The 24,687-nt window shown below is 36.3% G+C and overlaps 5 protein-coding genes across 13 annotated transcripts; 3 read left to right on the forward strand and 2 right to left on the reverse strand.

The window, feature by feature from the left end:
* Window positions 1–537: 537 nt before the first annotated feature.
* Window positions 538–2,712, forward strand: LOC119082261 (protein tilB). Of its 2 annotated transcripts, none has more exons than XM_037191721.1 (5): window positions 538–614; window positions 673–1,288; window positions 1,344–1,568; window positions 1,979–2,178; window positions 2,257–2,712. In XM_037191721.1, exons 1-5 carry the CDS (start codon window positions 605–607, stop codon window positions 2,385–2,387), a joined length of 1,182 nt encoding a protein of 393 aa, XP_037047616.1. In that variant the 5' UTR covers window positions 538–604; the 3' UTR covers window positions 2,388–2,712. The 2 variants fall into 2 exon arrangements, with proteins under 2 accessions (XP_037047616.1, XP_037047615.1); XM_037191720.1 differs by having other exon boundaries at window positions 1,979–2,202; window positions 2,257–2,709.
* A 3,848-nt stretch (window positions 2,713–6,560) lies between these two features.
* Window positions 6,561–17,412, reverse strand: LOC119082262 (serine/threonine-protein kinase GL21140). Of its 6 annotated transcripts, none has more exons than XM_037191725.1 (9): window positions 17,208–17,412; window positions 14,674–14,916; window positions 11,363–11,456; window positions 10,625–11,306; window positions 10,342–10,560; window positions 10,134–10,276; window positions 9,910–10,062; window positions 9,602–9,827; window positions 6,561–7,282 (listed from the first exon to the last, which is right to left on the reverse strand). In XM_037191725.1, the coding sequence occupies exons 2-9, from the start codon at window positions 14,913–14,915 to the stop codon at window positions 7,227–7,229; spliced, it is 1,815 nt and encodes a 604-aa protein (XP_037047620.1). In that variant the 5' UTR covers window position 14,916; window positions 17,208–17,412; the 3' UTR covers window positions 6,561–7,226. The 6 variants fall into 6 exon arrangements, with proteins under 6 accessions (XP_037047620.1, XP_037047618.1, XP_037047619.1 ...); XM_037191723.1 differs by having other exon boundaries at window positions 16,911–17,412; XM_037191724.1 differs by lacking the exon at window positions 17,208–17,412 and adding an exon at window positions 16,819–16,837.
* Window positions 17,413–18,814: 1,402 nt separating this feature from the next.
* Window positions 18,815–20,184, forward strand: LOC119082263 (iron-sulfur protein NUBPL). The gene is made up of 5 exons (XM_037191728.1): window positions 18,815–19,019; window positions 19,079–19,223; window positions 19,292–19,357; window positions 19,441–19,534; window positions 19,603–20,184. The coding sequence occupies exons 1-5, from the start codon at window positions 18,966–18,968 to the stop codon at window positions 20,132–20,134; spliced, it is 891 nt and encodes a 296-aa protein (XP_037047623.1). The 5' UTR covers window positions 18,815–18,965; the 3' UTR covers window positions 20,135–20,184.
* Window positions 20,136–21,836, reverse strand: LOC119082265 (deoxynucleotidyltransferase terminal-interacting protein 2). Of its 2 annotated transcripts, XM_037191729.1 has the most exons (4): window positions 21,757–21,836; window positions 21,476–21,680; window positions 21,124–21,398; window positions 20,166–20,573 (listed from the first exon to the last, which is right to left on the reverse strand). In XM_037191729.1, the coding sequence occupies exons 1-4, from the start codon at window positions 21,757–21,759 to the stop codon at window positions 20,196–20,198; spliced, it is 861 nt and encodes a 286-aa protein (XP_037047624.1). In that variant the 5' UTR covers window positions 21,760–21,836; the 3' UTR covers window positions 20,166–20,195. The 2 variants fall into 2 exon arrangements, with proteins under 2 accessions (XP_037047625.1, XP_037047624.1); XM_037191730.1 differs by having other exon boundaries at window positions 20,136–20,573; window positions 21,476–21,797.
* Window positions 21,837–23,069: 1,233 nt separating this feature from the next.
* Window positions 23,070–24,504, forward strand: LOC119082266. Of its 2 annotated transcripts, none has more exons than XM_037191731.1 (2): window positions 23,070–24,092; window positions 24,143–24,504. In XM_037191731.1, the coding sequence occupies exons 1-2, from the start codon at window positions 23,099–23,101 to the stop codon at window positions 24,418–24,420; spliced, it is 1,272 nt and encodes a 423-aa protein (XP_037047626.1). In that variant the 5' UTR covers window positions 23,070–23,098; the 3' UTR covers window positions 24,421–24,504. The 2 variants fall into 2 exon arrangements, with proteins under 2 accessions (XP_037047626.1, XP_037047627.1); XM_037191732.1 differs by having other exon boundaries at window positions 24,152–24,504.
* Window positions 24,505–24,687: the final 183 nt, after the last annotated feature.

Genomic DNA, 24,687 nt, shown 5'->3' on the forward strand with positions numbered 1-24,687 from the left:
CCCGGTAGTATTCGACATCAGCTTTCCAACGTACTCATACAATCCCGTGTCCTCGCCACCTTACGGAAATGAAATCCGGACTACAAAACCCCATTTTTCGACTTTTGGCCACTTACAACCAGCCAGGTTTGGAAGATCAAAAATATCTGAGACTGGTTTTTAAACATATGCACCAAGGCCTAACTAGGCATATATAAAAAAAATACCGGAATAAATAGTGCCGATTTCGGTCAGTCGAAATTCAAAAGAATCCCTCTAGACGAAAATCCCAATTGCACAGTCAAGAAGAACGTACGATCCCTGTTGTTGAATCGTAATTTAATTGTCAAAGTTCAAACAAGGGCTGGAAAGATCCAGAACTTCCAGTACAAAAAAGAATTCATTGGAGAAATTTTGTGGGCCACCTAATGCTCCTCGGAGAGAATTCTAAATAAAGATGATGATGATGATGCCAGTCACCCTCGAAGAGGGTAACTGTAAAACCGTACATCCTCGTCATGCATTCGCTGTTTTTCGTATCGCAGCCTAGCAACCGTTGATTAAATGTAACGTAAGTATTTAGTCAATAACAGTTCGATGTAAGTGCAAAAAGAAGTCAGAGATAATGGTTCGGAGTGAGTATACTCAAATGGAATTTCGTTGAATTCAATTAACTTTCTCTGTAAAACCCAGTTACCGAACAACTAATTCGAAAGAAATCGGAACACAATGAGCTTATCATTGGTACATTGGAAGAACTGTCTTTGCATCAGGAGGATATTGAAAAAATCGAACATTTGCAAAACTGGTGTCGAAATTTGAAAATTCTTTTGCTGCAATATAATCTGATTCCGAAAATCGAAAACATTTTCAAATTAAAGAATTTGGAATATCTGAATTTGGCTGTAAATAACATTGAACGGATCGAAAATGTGGAAGAATTGGAATCATTGGAAAAGTTGGATTTGACGCTAAATTTTATTGGCATATTGACGAGTGTTGACTGTTTGAAGGACAATTACAATTTGAAACATTTAACGTTGACTGGCAATCCATGCACCGACTTTGACGGATATAGAGACTATGTTATTGTTGTCTTACCTCAACTAGAGAGCCTCGATGGCATAGTCATCAAAAGAAGTGATAGAATCTTGGCAAGTAACAATTTTGCAGGAAAGCGAGCGAAAATTGTTCAATTAGAAACTGAGTATTGCATTCGAAGAGATGAACAGCGAATACGAATTTATGAACAACAAGAACTGGAAGCTCGAGAAAATGCTCAACTGAATGAGGAAGAGATTGATGAAAAGTTAGATTTGAATGTCTTGTTGTATTAATCGTATCATAACACAAATAACTTGCAGATTTTGGAAGAGAAAGAGTGAACATTGTCCAGAGACCAGAATAGAAATCTCTAACCAGCAACGTAAAGTTAAAAAATCATCGGATAAACAGAAGAAGGACCAACCGAAGCGCATTCGGAAATTATTTGCAGATTGTGGACGTCCTTTCAATATAAATGAGGCTCGTGTTCCGTTCCGAATGATCGACGAAAGAGACCGATATGAACTCAATGTGGAGGTATACAGGTATAAGGCAGCAGGGCGTTTCCATGAATTTTCGTTAGTTTTTCTTTATTAAATTCACAACTTTGATGAATTCGTTAAAAATATCATGGTCAGATTTGTATCGAGCTAATTGCCACAGTCGTACCCTTTCAGATCGACCTGAAAGTGGTAATTTAAATGGACATGAGAAATCACGAGAAAGTCCTTCCACAAAAAGCAAATTTACTTTATGAACGAGGGGGAAACTACGCGACTAAGTACTGGGACAGGTTTTTTTTTGTTATTGGTAACCAATAGAAAGAAATATTACACAAATAGATGCGCTAAACGTCGCCAATGGAGGTGGGTGGGACAGACTTTGCTCGAGTAGTTTCCCATCGTTTGTGAACCACATGAAAAATCTTAAATTTTATTCTTTTATCCAAAAACAGATTTTTAGACACATCATTACTGCATGTCGATGTTGAATCGAATTACGTTAGGGTTACAATGAAAGGAAAGATATTTCAAGTGGCATTAAAAGATGAAATACAAATTGAAAAATCGACATCCCAGCGATCAATGACCACTGGACATTTGTTGATCACAATGCCAAAGCTTAACTATAAAACGCCCATTCATACCGATAAAAGTAAGGACGTCATTAACCATGATGGTATGATACAGGTACAAATGTTAAACAACTATTTAATTAAAATCTACATCACAGGGTCTGTGCTTCACAACGAGTCCCGAAACAATCAGGAAACGGTCGACTATAAACATATTGTTAGCAAATATTCAACAAACATCAGCACCTCCAAAGTATTTGAAGACACCGAGATACCGTCTTTGATATGAATCAGTAAAATTGATGAGAATAATTTTTTGTCAGCGCTGTAATGTAAATAAAACTTCTATATAAATGTCTACGCATCATACGCACAAACGTAATAATAAAATTTGCGCGATTAAACTATGGGTGTGAAAATGCTTGGTGTGCGACTGATTACTAAGTAAAGGAGGGCAATAACTTTGTGTCTATAAATTCGTCTCGGAGAAATAATAGTTCTTTCAGAATCGGTTTGGTAATCGCTTGAAAATCATCTGTTCATAAGAAGAAATTTTGGGTGAGATTTGGTATTCATTTAAATTTTAAAATAAAATAAGCGGGAATCCTGACTAGCCCTGCATAGCTTATACCAACAAAGAGTTCTGGGGCTTAGTAAAATGAAATTAAAGCGAAGGAATATAGTTTCGGTAAAATATAGCGGCTATGTTATATGGTGATATGTTCTTGGAAAACAAAAGAGTGAAATGAAAGATTTCAATTGCGATTTATTAAAGAAAAATCGTGAAAATCTACCAAGTTAATAAATTGAAGAAAAACTAATCTTCCGCAAATTACGTATTTTAAACCAAGTGTGAAAAACAATCAAGACACCTGTTGCTGTTCTCCCAGCTCTGGCACCACACAACAGGATAGTGTCAAAAGACAATTTGATTCCCAAAAATAATTTACGGGAACAACTCTAAGGCATAGTTTGGTCTTAGAACCACTGAAGATTTTTTCCTTAAAAAAATTCAGATTTGTAAATTTTTTGGGCAAGCAAGACATTTGCCAAACTGTGGTGTGAGCGTTGAGAAAAGGAAAGTGAGTGCAAATGATTTGTGCGTGAAACATTTCGGTTTTGAAAACACAATGTCTTCATTTGTATTGCAATTTTTTAGACATTTTGTTTTCAAACTACGAAATGATTTGAATCGTTCAGAAAGACTTTAGGCTCGTCAATTCATTTTTCGCAACAAGTTGTATAAAACGTTGTATACAACTCGAGGATAAATGCTTTTTTAGCCACAAGATGTGTATTGTCACACTCGGGCTACGGCCACGAGTGACAATCTACACATCTAGTGCCTAAAAAATCATTTATCACTCGGTTGTATAAATAACTATTTCGAAACTATAATCCATACGTTTAAGTTCCATCAATATTTCTGAACATTGCCAATTCTGCGAAACTAAATACGAAATGGTTAAAATGTATGAAGTAATAGATTTTGTGTAATACTTTAATTACTTGAAACAAAAGAAGTAACAGAAGTAACGTGGAGATCCACTTACCATTTCTTATCATATCGTTCACACAGGTCGAAATTGAATTTTTTTTTGTTAAATTTTTTTTTGTTTGTTAATTTTTCATTCAAATGTCTGTGTCCCGGGACTATTACTTCCGAGGTTCCAAGTTGTGTATTTGACAAGTGGGAAATACAACCCTCCCCTTCGGGTCGGACTGTATCACCCTACCTATCAAATACAAAACTTGGAACCTCGGAAGTACAATGCTTTACGTAATTAGGCAATGTAAATGAAAATGAAACATGCCGTAACACGTAAAAAATGTTAAATTTATGAGACATCTAACAAATTTCCAAAAAGTAGGGATGAGGCCAGTAATCGTACAATTTAATTCCGTTTACACTTTAACCGTTTTTAGACTCTAAGTCAACTTTTACTAAATTTTTGATCCATAATTTTGACACCTTTGCACTAACCCTAATTTTGAAAATAATTGTAGAGAAAATGGCTGATAAGGCGCCGCCCTCGTATAAATCATTCGAAAGAAAGGTAGACAGAGCATCGACAGGATCAAATACATCGATGACATCGTCTCCTAAAAGGCCAGTCCAGGATAGATACATGTCGTATGCAGAACAGCTAAAAAATATTAAGGGTCGGTCGCCAATCGACAGATACAAATCACAATATGAATAAATACAACTCAACCAAATAAATTTTATCGAAAAACTGTAAATTTTAGTAGTCTAACATTGAAGGCTATCTGCTACCCACTAACATGATGTCATCTTTTTAAACAGCTATCAAGAATAAGGTAAAAATCAAGAATCGTTATAGGCTAAGGCGTAAGGCTATTGTGTTCCTTTTAGCTAATTGGTGGGTAAAAGTAAGACAGTGGAAGTTGTTGAAGTGAACCAAAGACCTGTTTATTGTATGTACTGGAGATTGAAAAGTTACTACATCAAGACACTGCTTAACTAGTAGCTGAATATACCAAAAATCAAATTAACGTAATTTCCATGAGGTAAAAGGAAATAAAAATTAAGAATTCGTTAATGGGCTCTAGCCGCTTCGTAAAAAGAGAAAACTTTTAGTCAAATTATAAGTTCATTTGAAAGAGGATGACATTTTTGCATCTAAATATTAAATCGGTCATTTATCTCCCACTTTTTGTTGGCACGAAGCTCCAGACGTATCCAAATACTTCTAAAAAAAAATCCGGAAGACACTGAGATATTTCTTTGTAGTGAAAATGGGCCACATTTTGACGGTGAATATGAAATGGTTTGCTTTCTATATAAATTAGTTTTTATTTTCAATAATTAATAAATGCCTTTACAAAGTCTATTCCTAGGATGATACAAAAAATATTTTTCTACAAAAAAACTCAAATCATAACCATACTGTGTGTGTTTGAGTCGCATTATACAATCCAATCACTCGATCAATATCGAAAAGTTTTTTTATGGTCACCTTCATGGCCACTTTCAAAATCGTAAAGTATGTAGTCACAGGCGAAGAAAAGGTTGAAATGTGATTGTACACAAAAAAAGCAATGAGTTTGATCGGAGGAAACGTTCACAAATGATACATTTTATGAGAAAATAATTTATTTCTACATTGGGATTGGGACATGCCACTTATTAATTTCAAATTATCCTTTTTCGTGTCTGCAAGTCCCACATTCTTTATCTCTTAATTTAAATTACATAGTTCTCTCATTTACTGTTAAAATCACTGGAAGATTATGAGAAGAAGTGTGTGTTTCATTGGAAGATATTTTTTAAAGTTTCACTAACCTAAAGCTTTTTTAAGAACCGAATGCCACAAGATAATTCACCAGATTTCAATCACATTATTTTTTAAATTTATCTTTAATTTGATACTAACACAGTCAGTGCCTGCAGGACCTGCAGTGCAGGTGAGAGTCTTTTTTGAAGGAATTAGCCGACATACTAATTTTTTCTTAAAAAAAAGAAAATTGACGGAAATCGTTCACGTTCAAGTCGGCCTGTTGTTATCCACATCAATTACTTCCAGGTCCGTACTGGAAACCCAAGAGTTCAGACCTTTTGTTCATTAAATAAAATAAAAAAGCATTTCGCCTTTGGGGACAGTCTGGACCTGAATACTTCGACTATTGCTTCAAAACAATTTCGGTTTTCTCTTACAAGAAAAGTAAAGTAAACGTAAAAAGTCGTGTCCTGATCTGATGATAGGATCACAATTGACGGTAATCGGAAATTATATGCAGACAACAGAGCTTAGTATGTCAGTTTAAAAATCTTTTAATATGAACTGTTGAGATCCATTAAGCATTAAAGCCATTTCTGATTTTAAATTTCGGTGTACTGATTATGGAGTTAGGGGTCCGGCTCATTTCTGGCAAAAATAGTAAGGTGCTCAAAATAAAAACTTATTTCGAATGTGTCCAGGAACAGCATTATAGTGTCAGAAGACATGAGATAACAATTGTGTTCACAAGAAAAGATGCAAAAAGAAACTAAAATTAAGCAAAATCAGGACATGGAAATAGATCTAAATTGCATAAGAAGACTTCATTACTAAGACAGACTGGACCTCTCTGGGAAAGCTTGAGTGGTAAACTTGTTACGAGTATAAAAGGAAAATCCACCGCCATTATACAATACTACATACCTAAAGTCACAGCTCAAACTTTTCATGCACATCGTTTCTGTGCATGGATAAGTTTCAACGAAGAAAAACAAATTTTGAAATCCTAAACTTTTTCCATTTTGGTGGACGATAAATCGCGAAATTTGTTGGCTTTTCATTTCATAATCATCGCACATTATAATCGGCATTCGTTCAGCTTTCTTTTACATCATGCCGTCCGATATTTTATAATAAATAATTTTTTCCTTTTTTCTGTTTTGTTCTTTTCATAAGTTACAGAATACGTTCAACTAATTGCTATATCAATTAAATGTTTATAAGGTAGATGATGATGATGATGTTGCTTTCAATAATTGATCAATGATAAGGTTTTAACCAAATTTTGTTTTCTTTTTTCCATTTTTATTCATTATTTTTAGGATATATTTGGGTTAAATATTTTCTGTTTTTTTTTGTTTTGTTCTTATTCTTTCACATTCGTACATTTCGTATCCGATCGATGTATCGGTTTCAATCTCGTATTTAAAACACAAAATATTTAAATAATCAACAAAATAACTTACAAATTATCGAGAAAAAAAAGATAATTGTGTGTGTGCCCAATGCAAAATACTTAATTATAGAATAAATACTCAAATTACATAATTTACATTCAAAAAGAAACGAAATTAAAGAGAAACATTACCAACAAAAATTCAATACGAGTCCACCATTCATATCGAGAACATCGTTTCGCTTTCCCATTTTATTTTCTTTAGTTTTGTCAAGTTTCCCGAATCGTAGTTGCACACTTGATCTGTTACACTAAATTCGTTGTTATTTACACACTAACTCATAGGACACATTTCAAAGCTGAATAAACAATAACAAGTTGACAGTAAAATTGAAATGAAAATGAAAATCCGATTTTTTTTCTGATAAATTTAGACGAATTTCGGAAAGAAAATTTTAGTTTTTTTCCGCTTACAAAATTTGAGAACTTTTCAATACTGTCCCACATCGGCAAAACATTCTTCGTCGATTATTGTCCATGGATGGTCTAAAGTTTTAGGTGGAAATGAAAATGTTGTTAGAAAAGAAACGATAAAAAAATTGGATGCACATCAATAACTAACGTTTAATAGCAGGTTTCGTTCTGCGAAAGTAATTCACAAATTCATTACATGAGGTACCAAATTTGTGATAAAAGCAAACTTACAAGTGTGTATTTGAGCAACATGCTTCGGTAACTGTTTTTTTTTTTCGACAAGTGCAGTTACAGAAGCAAGTTGTTCAAAGACGGTCGAGTGAATTTGCGAGTATAACAAAGTTGTTCTCGAAGTAATGAAGTAAGTAGCAGCATGCAATGTATTCTGGTTTACCACATGCCTCATGCGAAAATTGATTTCCACATAAGAAAATGAAAAAAATCAACTGAAAACAGTCTACATGTAATGGTCAACTTTCGCATACAGCAGGTAGTAAAATTTCGTTGCTCTTTGAAGAAGCGTTCATTTTACGTTAAAATGTGTGTTTACATGTTCAAGGACTGCAGTTCATTGCTTGCATCGAGTATGAAATAAACTTTCCAACACACTGAACCGAAGAAAATAAAATTGGAAAGAAATGGGACAGGGATCATCGGGATATTATCAGAAGTGATTTACTGGAATTTCAAGAACATCTCCATTAGGGCGTAGCGTTTTGACGAAAGTATTTTGTTTTTTAAGGTCTGCGGGAAGGTTCGATGCATAATGGTCCCCTGATCACGAAAATACAAAAAAAAAATGAAGCTACCATGCGCACCTCCGAAAACCGCCTTTTTGGTCCCAATGCTATAGTGAGATTAGTTCTGGCGACTTAAGGCCATCAATACTGAGAACAATTTAAAACCGTTTTTGCATAATTTCTGTGAAAAATTAAAAAATCTGGTTTTTCTCGTACCATTTTTTACGCACTAGAAGGTAGGGTTCCCATTTTTCAATTTTGTAAAAGAGGACATTTCGGCGTCAAAAAAGAGGACAAAAAGAGGACGCCTTCATATTCAAAAAAGAGGACGAAAAGTGAATTTCTGACGCGGAATTACAACGACTGTACATGCACTTTGTGCAACTATTGTGTAATTTACACCACAGGTCATGGTGAAAACAAAAAAATCAAAAATGCTCTGTGCTATATGCACTGAAATTGTCCTGATATTCTTTTGGATACCTTCTCAGTGATTACATCTACTCCAAACTACCTGAATACAAACTTCGTTTTACCTTATCCTTGCGTGATCTCTCACAACTTTACACTACTTCCTTCTTGTCAAATTTCTAACTTTTATTTTAATATATGAAAGAATGCGAGCGGAGCGAGCGATTTTTTTTTTCGAGATGACGAGTTCGTTGTATTAATAAGTAACTTTCAGAGAACATTATTAGTTAACGCCGTGCAGCGAAAATGTTTCGTTTTTTAGGTATGAGCTGCATCAAATTTACTTAAAGAAGAAGAAGGCATGAGAAAAAGAGGACAAAGAGGACGTTTTCATCAAAAAGTAATGTTCTTAGAATATTTGTAAAAAAGAATAACGAGCCGAAAAAAGAGGACATGTCCTCTAAAAAGAGGACGAATGGGAACCCTATAGAACGATTCTGTAACCCGGTGAAACCTTATGTCGAGTCTATATTCGTTTGAAAGCTCTTGAAAATCCCTTTAAAATGAGCTACGACACGAATATATTGCTTTACAGATTTCACAAAGCTTTAAATCCAGAAAAATTCTCAAAAAAGCATGGTCGGGAGCACTTTTTCCACACAGTCGCCAGAACTAATCTAAATTTGCTTTGGGACCAAAAAGTAGGTTTTCAGTAGTGTGCATGGGAGCTTCGAACTTCAATTTTTTTTTTTTTTGGTATTTTCGTTATCAGGGGACTATTCCGCATCGAGCCTACTCGCAGGCCTTAAAAAACAAAATACTTTCGTCAAAACGCTACACCCTAATCTCTATTGGTCTCCATCACCTTATGCATATCAAAATCAAAGTTGACTCATGATTTCGCCTCAATTCGGTATCATCTTAACATCCGGTTATGGAGAATGGATCAAATCAGAATGTGATATTGCACCGACAACAATACCGGTCGCAATCATCTTTTTAGTTATTGGGTTGGGAAACGTAATGCATACTCAATGCGCGAAGCCTACCTCAACAGAAGCTCAACGCAACAATATTACGTCAATTGTTGATAAACATTCTCAATACGAACACAACAAGCCAAATTTGTAATTGTGGCTCAAGACACAGTGTTTTTCCGTGTCGAAAATAAAAGAAATTTCTAGTCTTCGAGTTATGATGTGCACCTTCAACAGCCAAGGCAAAATAAAGCAAAAATTACCTAAAACATCTTCGGCCGAGAATCGTAGATTCGGATCCGACTGCAGCATGTTTGATATTAAATCACGTACACCTTCGCCAATGTCATTCCAGTATGGTTCGGGAAATTCGTAGACACCCGATAATATTGCATCAAACAACGGTTCTTGTTGATTGTCATAGGACACAAACGGTGGAAAGCCACACAGCATAATGTATAGAATAATACCGGCCGCCCAAACGTCAATCTGGAATTTGGCATTTTTTTTAAAGATTCGTGGGATACGGGGGCTGTCGAACGATGAATCTATGTGGTGGATGTAAGTTTACCTTCAAGCCATAACCCGTTTCCATGAGAATTTCTGGCGCCACATAGGTGGGAGTACCACATACCGCAAACAACGGTTCCACAACTTCGCACGCTAGTCCAAAGTCAGCTAGTTTCAGTTCGGTGAATGTACCATTTGGACCCATTTCTACAAGCTGTTTTCAGCGAATGATAAATTTACAATTTAGTTTCAGGACGAACGCAAAAGGAAGCCAGAAATGTTTACCAAATTTTCCGGTTTGACATCACGATGAACTATTCCCAGGGAATGTATGTAAGCCATAGCCGATGCTAAATGTCTAATCATAATTCTGGCTTGTGCCTCGGAGAAGCGTGTAAGCTTTGTGATGACATCGAATAAATCGCCGCCTATTGATATGCATTGGGTTCCGTATGTTCAAACAACAAATCAACAGAATATGAATGTAACTTACCGCTGACGTACTCCAGTATCAGATACATGTTATTAACGGTGTCGATGTCCTTATAGAGTGACATGATGTGAGGATGGTTCAATTTTTTCATGACTCTAACTTCAGCATCAATGTAATGTTCCTTTCCTTTGCACATTGATTTGTCAATTATTTTCAGGGCAAAATCTTTATTCGTTGCCTTGTCCTTCATTTTAAGTACGGCAGCGAAATTTCCATTTCCTACATTTCAAAAAGGAATAACTTGGAGTCGACAAATCTCTTTAATCTCTGAAAGCTCACTCACCGATAACTTCTCCCAGCGCGTAATTGTTCAAAATATATTCTGGTACGTCGGTCGGATCGATTCCACTTTCCAAGAACTTTTCGTCCAACTCATAGGTAACATTGTGTAGGTTCACCGAATTCTTGACCGGCATTTTTGGTTTTGGTCCATTGCTCGCCGTTCCATTCCTCAGCGTTTTCCGCGTCTGTTGTACCGCCTTCGATTCCTCCGGTTCCAATTTAAAGTCATCCTGACCGACTCTCTCATTTCCATATGCGAAAAACACTTCATCCTGACCGAAAAACTGTTCCAGCGACAAAACCGGAGTACCACACAACGAATAAACTTTTCGTACACAGCCGGTATCCAGTTTAACGCATTGTGTGATTGCGGTCAGAACGTGATCGAAACTGGGACTGTTGCGCTTATTCAGTAGCAATCGATGGATTTTGCGGGGTTTAGTACCGTTACGAATCAGCGTAACTATTCGCGGGTGGACGACACTGTTTTCGCTATATTTTATGATTGGTGACCCGTTAATGCCGTTTTTCAGCGGAGACGATGGACGAAAGACTTTTGACAATCGATTATTCGATTTAACATTCGCAAGCGGCGTTGAATTGTATTCAATTTTCTTAAATGTTTCGTTATTGCACAGACAAACATAATTTGTACCATCGACAATTTCATCTAAAGTCGTAATCTATGAGAAAAAGCAGCTGTAGAACACTGACATTCAACCGCACAAGTTTAACTTACTTTTTTCCCTGATATTGTGTAAATGTGTCTTACGGCTGCTGGAACACGATCTTCTAGGATTCTGGTCAAATCTTCGGTAAGACTTTCGAAAGATCTGAAAAATTCAAAACAGCGTTGATGATGCTTCGTTCGAACCTTTCAAAAGCTTTAACATGGGTTGGTCTATGATACAATCTATTGCCTGACCATAATATGGCTGTCCATAAATAGATGCCGATTGCAATAAATTGTATCCATAGACCGAGTCATCATTAACCCGAATTCGTAAATTTATTTAACTGTTTTTGGTCACGCAACATCCTTTTGCACGTTTATATTTATTACAAAAATTGAAAGATAAATATTACAGAGAACGATTTGTACCGAAACGACATTACTTCTAGTTCAATATTTAGAGTCCGAATAAACTGAACTCTTTTGAGCTGTGACCTATCACACCTAACGGCAAAACATGCAACCGAAATTTCATCACCAAATTCACCCACCCGAGTATCCGCTATACTGACATGAATTACCAATTATTTCACCGAAATTAAACCAAATTATTCAAATTTGTTTTGAGCTAATTTGACAAAATAATCGGAAATGATTCGCACATCGTTAACCCTTAAAATTATTCTAATAAACCCAAACCAGAAAAGAAAACTAGAAACTCATTCACACTTCACCCCCCCGGCTATTTTTCGCTTTCTTCTACGAATATTAAATATATTTCCGTTCCTCACAATTGTTGGTACCCACACACAATATCGCATTAAACAAAAACTAGCACAGCAATCAAAATTGAGTGCAAACTTTTTTTTTATACTTTTCCCTTGAACTTCCGAAACACATAAATCCAAAAGCTTTTCGTGTATAGTAAAGCGAGAAAAAAAAAAGTTCAATCGACGGAAAAATGGCAAAGAATGATATTTGATTTTATACCTCTTTGGACATCAATGAAATGGGATGGGTACAAGTTTATAATGACACTTGTTAGAAGCACATTCGACAATATCCTCGTATAATAATTATTTCAGCTATTTATTTCATCGGCTGTGTCTTTCCACAAAAAAAAAAACAATTCTCATCGATCCACTCATATAAAACTTAAGGGTATCGAAAGAGTCGGTAGGGTGAAACCATTAGTGGCGTAGAATAAGTCATCAGAAATGTTTCTTTTATTTACATGTCTTTCTACTTTAGGTGAACGATGATTTGGGCGCTCCCATTTCATTGATTTTGTGATTACCAATGAGCTATTTTGAGAATCGGCTGTAAGATTTACCATATTCAAATATTCAGAAAAATCAATCAATCGGAAAATCGGAATAAATTATTGATGGGCAGAAAAGGCTCGGGGTTGATGAAAGAGGAAAAAGAAAACTTAAAGCGAAAGTAACAGCTGATTGGCATAGGGTTTGTAAATCTTCATGCCCATTTTATGACTCGTAACAGCAAAACGAAAATTTGCAAATTTACCTGAACTTCTTTTGACTTTTGCGTTCTCTCACCTTTTTTGTTTTTTCTAATTTTGGCCTCGGTGATGAGAAAGGCTAACCCTCAATCAAATGGCATCCAGTGGAGTATCACAACCCGGTTGGATGATTTGGATATTTGTATGCTAACGCACAATGGAAGGGACATGGAGGCAAAATGGAACAGACTGATTCATTATGGAAAGCAAGTTTTTTTAAACCCGAGCTCCGAAAAGACGAAGATACTTCGTGTATGTACGTCAAGTAACTGCACCCTTTCCATCGATGGCACGCAAATAACGGAAGTTGATAGTTTCAAACACCATGGTGGCGCCGATGCAGATGGTTCAATCCCGAAAAGCGCGAGAATCATTTGGAGCATTAAACAACATTTGGAGATCATCACAAATTTCAAGGAACCTGAACCTGACAAATTGCCTCTCAGTGCTGTTGTATGGTTGCGAAACATGCCAAGTTTTCGTGAACAAATGTTTAAGACACATTTTGAGAATATTTTGGCCGAGCGTTATCTCAAACGAAATTTGTGGAATATCGTCAAAGTTGAAGATACACACACGGAATTTTGAAAACCGACACATTTTCTGTTTCTGTGTTTTACTTGAGTTTCTGTTTTCTCCATATAAAAACACATGCAAATTCACAAGAAACCAGTAAACCACGAAACAGAAAATGTGTCGGTTTTCAAAATTCCACGAGTGTATGACAACGATGATTAGGAGAAAAAAATGGAACTGGATCGGACACACTCTACGTAGACCCAGCGACGACATCGCGAAAGCTGCGCTAGATTGGGACCGGCAGGGTAACAGAAAGAGAGAACGTCCAAAAATTACGTGAGAAAGGACGGTCGTTGCAGAAGCCATCAACCAAGGAAAAACCTGGAATGAAGTCAAAGCCTATGCTCCCCCGTGGAGTAGGACAAGATGATGTTTTGACTTTCATCTGATCAATTTAAGCTATTCTGAATATTCCTTGACGTTAACAAGTCAAACCTGAAACCTGGCAGGTTATCCGAAAGTCTTGACAGTCAGGCTGAAATTCAATAAAATTTGGCTCACGTCTGACTGTCAGATATTTTTCTTAAATTAAGTGACCTGACCGGGACTTTCATGTCAAACTAACTCTTGGGCGAGGCTTGAAGGAAGAAAGTTAATCAAAAACTACGTCGGATTTTTAAAGATGATTCTCTAAACGTTTGAAACTTTAAGACAAAAAACAGTTCTCGGAATTATTGACTTCCACAAATTTATGTAAATCTTTGTGAGATGACTAGTAATGCAGTAGTCTTTCTCTATCGTCCTTTTTCAATTTTCATCTTTCGTTTTTATTACTGGTACAGTTCAAGTACCTCCATCGAATAGAGCTTACTGTATTTCACATGACTTGATCGGTCACCCCGTCACCCGGAATTAACTGTTTTATCACATTTCCTGTAATTAGCTCTACTGATTAGCCCGAGAATAATTAATCCAGACAAAAAGAAAACAGGCCACACACTCTCTTCGATAAATTTATGACTATTAATTCAATTCTCGAATTGTTGAATTTGATTTCTATTCGCAATCAAGATCTCTATCACAAAATCGAATCATATAAAAACCACGTGCGTCAACACATTCAATTCAACAAATAAAGAAAAAAAAAGCAAAGAAAAGCATTTCTCTTATCTTATCAACGGACACTAACTGAAAGTATTACTTCCAAGCTAATCAACGCAACGTTTAGATAAGAAATATTTTTTTGCTTTGCACTATACGATTAGCACAAAGTAAACAAAAACAATACACACGAAACCGAGACGGTTTAAAGAGTCGAGTCAATTTTTCGTTTTACCTGTATCGTTCATTTGAAACAGCTATCACGATGCCCGAATAAAATCGATCTCCATTTCGATAGAAGCGGACTCGTTTTGCTTTCCTAGTCGGTGTGCGGCTGCTTGATACTCTCTTTTTAATTGAATTATTCTTAAGTGCGTTAATATCTAGATCAGCGATTTCCCGTTCCAATTCCGAATTTGAACTGGTCCGGCTGTTGCTCCGGCTGATTGTGCTGGTGGTATGATTGCTTTCTTCCATTCTGAAAAGGACGACAAATGTTAGAATTTAGTCTAGTGGCAGCAAAAGGAGTAATTGAAATTTAAGAGGAAATTTCACTGAAAAGAAACTTGTGACAAAGCTCGCCTAAGGTTGTTATTGTTTTCAAAGACTCTGGCCTCCGTATATTGTCCCTTTACGACTGACCTCTTCGTGGATGATTTCGAAACTTTAACAGAGCCAACTTCAAACCCAACTCATAAGAAAGGCTAGCATGTTTCACAGTAAATATTTACTGGAACTTTTATAGGCAATGTTCGAAATCGTTATGATTTATTGATGCATTAGGTGCGTGTGATTGAAAATTGTTTCCACATAACACGGTTATGGCGCTACAGTTTAAATTGTTATGTTACTGTTGCATGCTCATTGCCAAATTTAAATTATGATTTGCGAATGTAGGTTGAGTGCTTCGAAAGGAAAAGCGATTAAATTGCAGTTCAAAAGTATTTTCGTTAGCAACAACGAAGGGTTGCAAGCTGCACAATATTTTTCGTGTCGTTTTTCCATTTGAAGGTTAGAGGAAAATCTAATTAAACTCATACCGTTCATTCATGTTCACCGACTCGAACATTTTTCTTGTCGATCAAGTATTTTCAACGACTAAAATTTTCACGTTTTCAAGGAAGGAAAAGGGATTAAAAACGTCGCCGAATAGAGAATTGCATTTTGTGCCCAATAGCCGGTAAAAATTTGACCCGATGTGCATCTATGTTTATTTCATGGGAAGAAGAGTCTTCCCGCTTTTGAATGTCAACGCTTCTGCGTGTTCAAAATGTTCAATTACTGTAAACGAGTCCGAAGGTCGAAAAAGGGAGATGGATAAAATGTGCACTGCACAAACTTGTTTGTTGGCAATGAACCTGTTTTCATCTACGGTTTAGACAGTGGCTGACGTATAATAGTAGCATTCCAGAAAACAAAGCAAAATATTTCATGGTAGCCGATATGCATGTCTCAAGCAATTTATTATCTGATCCGAATCATAATTTCTCATTCACCGAATTGGACACAAAAAGCAATGCAACTGAAACAAATTGAATTCCACTATTCCATTCCACATAAATCATTCAACGAAACCGAAACATTTATAAGAAAGAAGAAAGAAAAAATTTTGCAGGAAAAATATCAAAAAGAAATAAAATAGAAAACAACTCAACCGACCGCACAGTTAATTCATTTAGATGCATAAAAAACCATCAATAAACAGTTAGCAATTTGAGTTTTATGCACTCGACTCGGTTCATGTTTGGAGCAGCACCAAAAACAAAACAAAAATTTCTATTATTTTATAAATATTTTTTTTTGTTATTTCAAACGAGGTATCTGACCTCTAAACAATTTAGCCTCATTCAAATTAAACACACAATATGTTTGATGATGATGATGATCGTTGGGACCATATTGTGCATCATTAAAATAATCGGAGCCAAAAAAAAATCATCTTCCTATTTAACATATCCAATTAGTCGATACAATAATTGCTATACATTTATCGACATGGTAACAGTAAATGGTGTGCTTTAATGAAACGAAACTAACGATAAAAAGAACATCAATTGCAATAATATCGAAACCAATTTATTGCATACACAAACACAAATTTCTGAAAACCTTAACATTATGAGGATGAGAATATATATGTAGCAGAGCATATCATTCGCTACTTGTATTCGTCACACAAATTTTTTTTAAATTAAATGGCAAGATCTGCAATTAAAATTTGCATAATCATTGTAGCTAATTAGACGACGAGTGTACATAGAAACCATAAATCTAAATTGAATACCCAGCTCTCGTCACCCGGAAAAAATCTGATCCGAATGGAAAATTATATTGTCTTCATATCTCGACGGTTTATAATTTTATTTATATCGGAACTCACACGTCGAATCAATACACAAAATACTGAACGTAATCACATTACAAAAAAAAAAATTGTCCAGCCAACAAAGCTTCTTACACTTTGGGTCTTACCTCATCGGCTACAAAGTTAATCCCCGTATTAAGCTCTAAGATGACAAATTAATCAATTGCTACACTTCCTACAGCCGTTTATTTATCACACAGTTTTTTTTCGACTTTTTATTTAAATTACACCGAAAATTTGAAACATTTTTTTAGTCGACAAGGAAATCAAAAGAAAACCAAACATCAGCACAAACTTGACAGATACAACACTGACAACACACACATTTTTTTTCTCTCTTTCTGTCCTGTTCACTCTGTTTTAACAATACGCCCTACAAAATTTCGCCGATATTATAACCTCACATTTTTCTATAATCAATTTCTGTGGTTCCAGAAATCTTGTTAATTACGAAATTGTTGCTGTGCGAAGGTTCTTCGAATTTAACCTGATTCACAATAAAATATTTTGGAATTGTTTGTTCACGCAGTGTGTGTTAATTGTGTAATGAGCTACTACTTTTACTGAGAATGACATTACATTGCATATCACTCTCTCACAATCACTTAAACAGTGTTGGCAGTAAAACAAATTGTTAAAATTCAATTCAACTGGCCATTCCGAAAGAACTTGTTCAGACACTAACGAAGTGATTTTTTTTCGTATACATTTTTTAAACACAAAACTTTCTGTTCTAAGTCCATGTAGGCGCCACTAGAAAATTTTGCTGTCCACTACCTTTGTGATCAGTTCAACTTGTCTAAGGAACCCAGGGGTTGAACTTGTAGAATTAGTTAGGCATGTTCGATTGATAAAATATCGATTATTTCCTCAGCATCTATTATCGATATTTTCAAATAGACAGTTTGCACAAATGACGTGTAATTTATAAGTCCCATCTTCTAACAAGAAGTTCTGGAAGATTACTTATAATTTCCAACTTACAAGTTGACTTATTATGCGCCATTTAAGCAAACTGTCTGATATCAGTAGAATATTTTATCGATAAATATCGACTGATAATCGGTAAATATCAACTGGTAAATGGTAAATTGGTAAATGTCGACGATAATTCGATAAATATCGATTGATAATTCGTTTATCGATTATCGATAAAAAATTCGATTGATATTGTATCGATTATTTGGAAATTTTATCGTCGATTGTCGATTGATGATATTTTCCAGTGAACATGACTAATTAGTAGCTAAAAATCAGAAACGTTTCTAAATTTGTCTGTTTGGATGAAATGGGAATACAAATGCTACAGATTAATATACTTTTCATGTGTCGGGGCCGAAAAAGGGCCTTTTCAGAAATTTTCTCGGGTTTTCGGCCATGAAAAGTTGTATACGCATCTGTTGTTGACGTTGTAATTTATTAGCCACATTCACTAGTAGCCCTCACTTCATTCGGGCTTCAACTCGTAAAATTACCTAAAATATACCGTCCACAACAGACTTTCGCTTGTCTGTGAATTGAAACAAATTTTTGTATGGAAGAGTAAATTAAATTTTGAAGCAGGGGAAAATTCTGAGAAGTGTGAGAATGAAACTTTTTATAATAGCAAGATGCTAAATAAATGAACTATTATATTGCTTCAACAGAACTCAATTTTTACCGCCCAAAAGACTGTTGGTGATCGGCTTTTACTTGAGAGTAATAAACCCAAAGCTGAAGGAAAGTAGCGCCCTTAGAGGATTCACTCGGTTCCGCTGTATATTTCAGAAAATATTTTTTTTAATGATCAGAAAACCAATGAACGTCAACACAAGGTATGGTCGAATGTCAAACTTTGTATGGAGCGGAGGACATAGCGCTCAATGAAAGTATAAAACCAGTATGGTCTGTTCATACAAACCGAAGGACATAGCGATATCATCTAAACAAACTCACCTCTAATGATTGCAAATTTGATTTTTTTTTTAACAAATTAAGGATTGGTATTAACAGTTAGTTGCGACGACAACACTGAACTGACATTACAAAAAATTTAGAAAACTTTCCAGTGTTTCACCGGTTTCGACTGTTTCACCATATTTTCAACCATTTCAACTCTGATAAAAATGTAAATAAAAAATAAATTAACAACAATCCTAAAATCTTTAAAGTGAAACGTACCAATGGCTCTAATGAACAGAATACCAACGAATTTCCTATGGACTCGACTGAGTCAGGTAACCAAGTCTAATAAAAAATCAAAATCATTTTTAATTCTTAAATTCGAAATGTAAAGTCGGCTAATCACAGCACACAACCAACATCCAGGCAACTAGAACTGATGGCGCGAAGTTTGCCGAAGCGACAAGAACTCCATGGAGTCAAAAGTATTGTTGTTGTGGCATCTGGAAAAGGTGGTGTTGGCAAGAGTACAACATCAGGTAAATTTGTGGACATTTAACTGTTGCACAATAAATGCTTAGTGTTCGGTTACCATTGTTTGCCTTAGTAAATCTTGCCGTTACATTGGCACAGATGGGGCAGAAAGTTGGTTTACTCGATTCCGATGTATTTGGTAAGTAGAATAATTCGTTTCAAGGGTAGATTATGGAAACTTCAGTCAAGAAACCTTGTCATTACCACAACAATTTTCCTAAGGTCCATCCGTACCGCTAATGATGAACTTAACCGAAACCCCTCTGATAAATAAAGACAATTTAATGATTCCACCAATCAACTATGGCGTGAAATGGTAATAGTTTCTCCTCATTCACCTCTCAACCATTCAATGGAAAATGGAATTCATTTGATAATTTCCAGCTTATCGATGGGTCTACTGGTCGACAACAGTAAACCAATTGTATGGCGCGGACCATTGGTAATGTCTGCATTGCAACGTTTACTCAGAGGCGCTGTTTGGGGACCTCTAGACATTTTAATCGTTGACACACCACCCGGAACGGGTGATATTCACTTATCACTTTCACAAAATGTGCCAGTCACCGGTGCACTACTTATTAGCACTCCTCAGACAGCAGCGTTGGAAGTAGCTAGTCGTGGTGCCGAAATGTACAAGACACTCAAAATTCCACTTATCGGACTCGTTGAGAATATGAGCCATGCGACATGTCCGAATTGTGGTCATACGGTGGACGTCTTCGAAAGTCAAACGGAGAGATTTGTTGAAAAACTCAACATTGAATTGTTGGAACGGATACCGATTGTACGCCGTGTGGCCGAATGTAGTGATTCTGGCACACCACTCGTTCTGCTGGAATCGGAATCAGAGTACGCAAAATCGTTTCGAAGACTGGGAGAACGAGTTGTGCAATTTGTAAACAAGTCAAGTTGATTAACGGAAAATATTTAATTTACAAGAAAGGAAAACCAATTTTTCAAAAACTGACTTTACCTCACGACTTATTTTTCTTCAATTTTTTCATTTTCTTGTTCGCTTTGTGATACCCGGACTTTTTCTTTTCTTCCATCACTTCGGCATACTTCCGTTTATTGAACCGTTGAAACGCCGCATCGTCCATCAGTTCGTCGACCAAGGTTTTTCGTTTCGATTTACGCGAATCGCGCTCATTGTAGTAGTCTAATGGTGATGGTAGCACCTTTCCCACTTGGAAGAATTTCGGCAGTACTTTCAAGTCGTTCTTCTTGTAGAAATGCTGTGGATCCAATACCGAACGCATTTGAATGACCTCCAGGTCATTTTTAATCTCGTCGGTAACTTCAGTGGCGGGTAAATTGAACCAATTTTTACCTTTGGTTTTGGAACGTTCTGCCTGAAATCAAAAGAAAAAGTTTTGAATTCAAAATGACGCCTCGTTCAATGAGTTTACATCAGAAATGAAGTTTTTCATTCGGTTCAGATTACTAAAGAAACATCAATCATATTCAAGGTTGTGAGTAGTTTCACTTTCACAGTTAAATGCCCATTTACAGCCAAGTGAATGTGGGGAACCATTTCGATTTCGAAGGATAATTCTTGACTCCTCAAAATGTTTGACATTAAAACCGGTTCCCGAACAATTCGTCAGATTGAACCCCCTTTAAACGATACTCAACGGTTCCGAGGGAATATTTCGCTCGCACCGCATCCATGTCGTTAAAAGAAAACGTTCATTAAAACGAAATGAATTTTGATGTCCCGTTGGCCTTACGGTACAATGAAAGTCTTCATCCAATCGTACTAAGATTACAGCGGGAGGGCACTGTGAAAGTTTAAGAGTCTGAAACTATCATCAACCATTGAACAATGGTTCAGTTGGCATTTTCTCATCATGGTATGTTTGGTTGTTGAGCACAATGCTGTTGGAAATCGGTCAGACTTACCTTCCCCCGTTTGATTCGCTGCTTCTCTGTCAGCATTTCCACAGACTTCTTCTTTTCGATGCCCGTAGTCACACATTCAAGATTCTTTTCCGCGTCCTTCCTTCGGGACGTGGTTTCATCTTCGTCGTCTGAAATTTGCTCGCCATTTTCCCGTGCTCTCATTATCCTTTCCAGTAAAACACAGAATTTGTCCATATTCTCTTGGAGTTCGGTTTTTTGTGCGGTCTTCGGCAATTTTATGATTTGTGAAATGTCGACGATGTTTCTCGGTAAATCTGTTTGAAAATGTGGTTCAATGTAAGTAAAACAAACAATTTTTGATGTTGTGAATCTATTTTGTTTTGCTGCGTACCACCAAAGTCTGCGTCGGATAGGTCTTCATCTTCCTCATCTTCTTCAGCCCTATCTTCTTCTACATTCTTATTATCAACTTCGTTCAATGCATCAACTTTCCGCACAAATTTCACAGAATTCTTTTCGTTTATATTTAGATCCAGCAGTTCTGTTTCACCAACATTGTCTACTGTGAACAAATCCATTTCTTGAATGGCTCTTTGCTTCGATGAAGTAAAATTTGAATGTTTTTCGTTAGCAGAACGCTGATTATATTTTAGTTTAATAGAAAATGCTAACCATCCTGACAAACGTGGTTTAAAATAGAGACAGAAGAAGAGAGTATGACTATATCGATAACTTTGTGACACAAAGATACCTTACCAGATGTGAAAAATTTTCCGATGAAAATAGTAGTAGAAGAACGCGGTACTGTTTTTTAGAAATTCTGCGATTGATTTAAATTTGTTGTGGATTCGTTAATATAACGAACATTGCGACAGAGGTGCATACAAAATTAGGGCGTACCTGTTGCATACGACGGACATAGTCTTTCACATGCGCTATGCACGCACATTCTTTTTCGTAACAATGTAGAATGTGTGGTACAAATGCTTCGCTCTCCATGCCTAAACTATTTTTTTAAATTCTAAAAAAAGAGATGGGTTCAATATTTAAGCCTTCAGGACCAGAAAAACATCTCATTAGCCCAATATCCCACATTCCCCGGAGTCAGAGCAGGCCTACTGGTACATAAGAAGGACACACATCGCATAAAAATTGCTAACTAAATCGATCATTGTCAATAGGGCACGTCTGGTGAGTTATTTTTATCCTTTTCTCTAGTGGCGACATCTATGCATTTTCACAGCTGAATTTACGATTCATAAGCTGAATACGGATCAATATAAAACTAACGGTTAAACAAATTTATATGAAGTTGTCATGGTTTGAGGTTAGCTTTGTGAAATTGACAACTTATTTGACACTATTTGATAGGAAGAAATCGCTGTTTGACACTGACCTGTGGTTGAAGTAAAGATTACAAAACTAGTGTGAATCTGTTACAATCCTTGGTACGTCCAAACATTTTTATGTGCCAACTAAAACTCAATGAAAGTAAATGGATAGGTATGGCCAAACGTTCAAATTTGTTCTAGCCGGAGCACATACGGATTTGCATGGCGCCACCTCAAACGAACTCATTTCTAGTGGAAATTTCCACTAGAAATGAGTTCGTTTGAGGTGGCGCCATGCAAATCCGTATGTGCTCCGACTTGTATGGACTGGCCATACCTACTTAACTACTTTCATTGCTAAAACTCTCTCTAACATTAGAAATTAGTCAACTGTCAAAACGAAGTTGGTTTGCTAGATAGGGTGTCTAAAAATAACTATTTTTGATCACCAATATCATTGAATACGCAAAACAGTCACGAGAATTATTGCTGTGATAGAAATTTGTATAAATCAGATCGTTCTCTACAACTCGCGTACGAGCCCACTTCATAGTATTTGGTCGATACACTTTAATCATTTTATGTGAAAATAATGCACCGATTTGTAATTGCGGCAGTATTTCTCTTTTTTTTACAGTATTACTGCAACGACGAAGGTGTGTTGTTCTTTGTTGCGTGTAGAAATGGTGTTTGGAATTGTTTTATTTGTTTTAATTTGTACAAGTGCAAGTTCACATCATAATGGGAATGTCGTTTGGCTCAAATCACCTAGAGTAACCCATTGGGGAAAATTTGGCCCACACGAATTCTGTCCAAAAAATAGTTTTGTTACAGGCATGAGATTGAAGGTAGACCATACTCACGTCGGTGACAATACGGCTCTTAATGCTATACAGCTTATATGTACTGATATGAATGGATACGATAGCATGATTAACAGCGCGACTGGAGCATATGGCTCTTTCGGTAAAACAAAATATTGCCTGAATGGATTCGCCACTGGCTTTCAACTTCGTTCTCAGCCTTTTCAAGGGTTACTCGGGGATGATGTCGGAGCAGTAGATTTCAAATTAATATGCTCCGACATTAGTGGCGATCCATCGCAAATAATCGCTGATAATAGTGGATTTTTGCCGTGGGGAGATTGGACCAAGGAAAAACATTGCCCCTCAAAGAGAGCTGTATGTGGTATTGCCACACAGGTCGACTCGTCGTCTGGACTGTTTTTTAAGCGGGACCAGTCGACTTTAAATAATGTTGATATTGCATGTTGTCTCTTAACCAGACCAATTGAAACTTGTAGTAAATTAACGTACAATTGGGAGACTCTAATAGCATGTCCGACCGAAACAACTTGCGAAATAAATTTAATTACGGGAATAGTGGAGGGCGAGCAACTGTCGAAATTGAGAAAAATCTACGACAATCGAAGAAATAAAATTGGAAGTTTCGATAATTATGTTATGAGGTCTCTGCAAGTCAAGGCTAAAAGGAACAGAGAGAAAATAAACAACAGATCGCTTAAACGCATTTTAAAGCAAACAAATTTGAATAAAAACGAATCGACAGTCAGTGTAAACTGCAAAGGTAGAATTCAGCAACTCGTTGCCGCATGTGACTTCATTAAATTTTATACGAGCGAAAGCCAATGTGTTCCAGATCAGTATGCTGACAAAGGTAAAATCATTTTTCTTTAATATTACTCCAACCTAACCATTAATTTTTAGAATGGGAAGTCGAAGGCTTATATTTCCAAGCAACATCGCCTTCCGAAAACATTTTCTGGAGCTATAATTGTGATTTCACAGGAGGTGATGTTGGGAGTGTATCGGCTGGAAATGCAGCCGATTGTGGTGAAAAGTGTTTGGTGAATACGGACTGTACTCATTTCTCGTATAAAAATTATAATGGCGGAACATGTTGGATGAAGGGAGTTCTTACTCTTAATACACCAGTTGAGAGATACGGCGAAAAAATTATTTGCGGATGGGTTGAGAGACCGTAGCATGGACCGTAGACGTAATTAAAATTTCTGAGTTCTTTTTGAGATTTTGACTTTACGTATGACTAAAATATAGAAAAGATAAATAAATGAGGAATTTTGGGGATTGTGACCCAAGGCAAAGTAAACGGAAGATATGGAGGAAGGTAAGGAAGGCAAGGAAGGCTAAATAGCGTGCTAAATCTAACAAAAAGTTCGGACCAGAAGTAGATGAGTATTGAGTAGTGCAGTCATGCAATAGTTATGAACGAGCCCGATCGGTTTTCATAT

This window comes from Bradysia coprophila, unplaced genomic scaffold, assembly GCF_014529535.1.
Source record: "Bradysia coprophila strain Holo2 unplaced genomic scaffold, BU_Bcop_v1 contig_415, whole genome shotgun sequence".
Lineage (NCBI taxonomy): Eukaryota > Metazoa > Arthropoda > Insecta > Diptera > Sciaridae > Bradysia > Bradysia coprophila.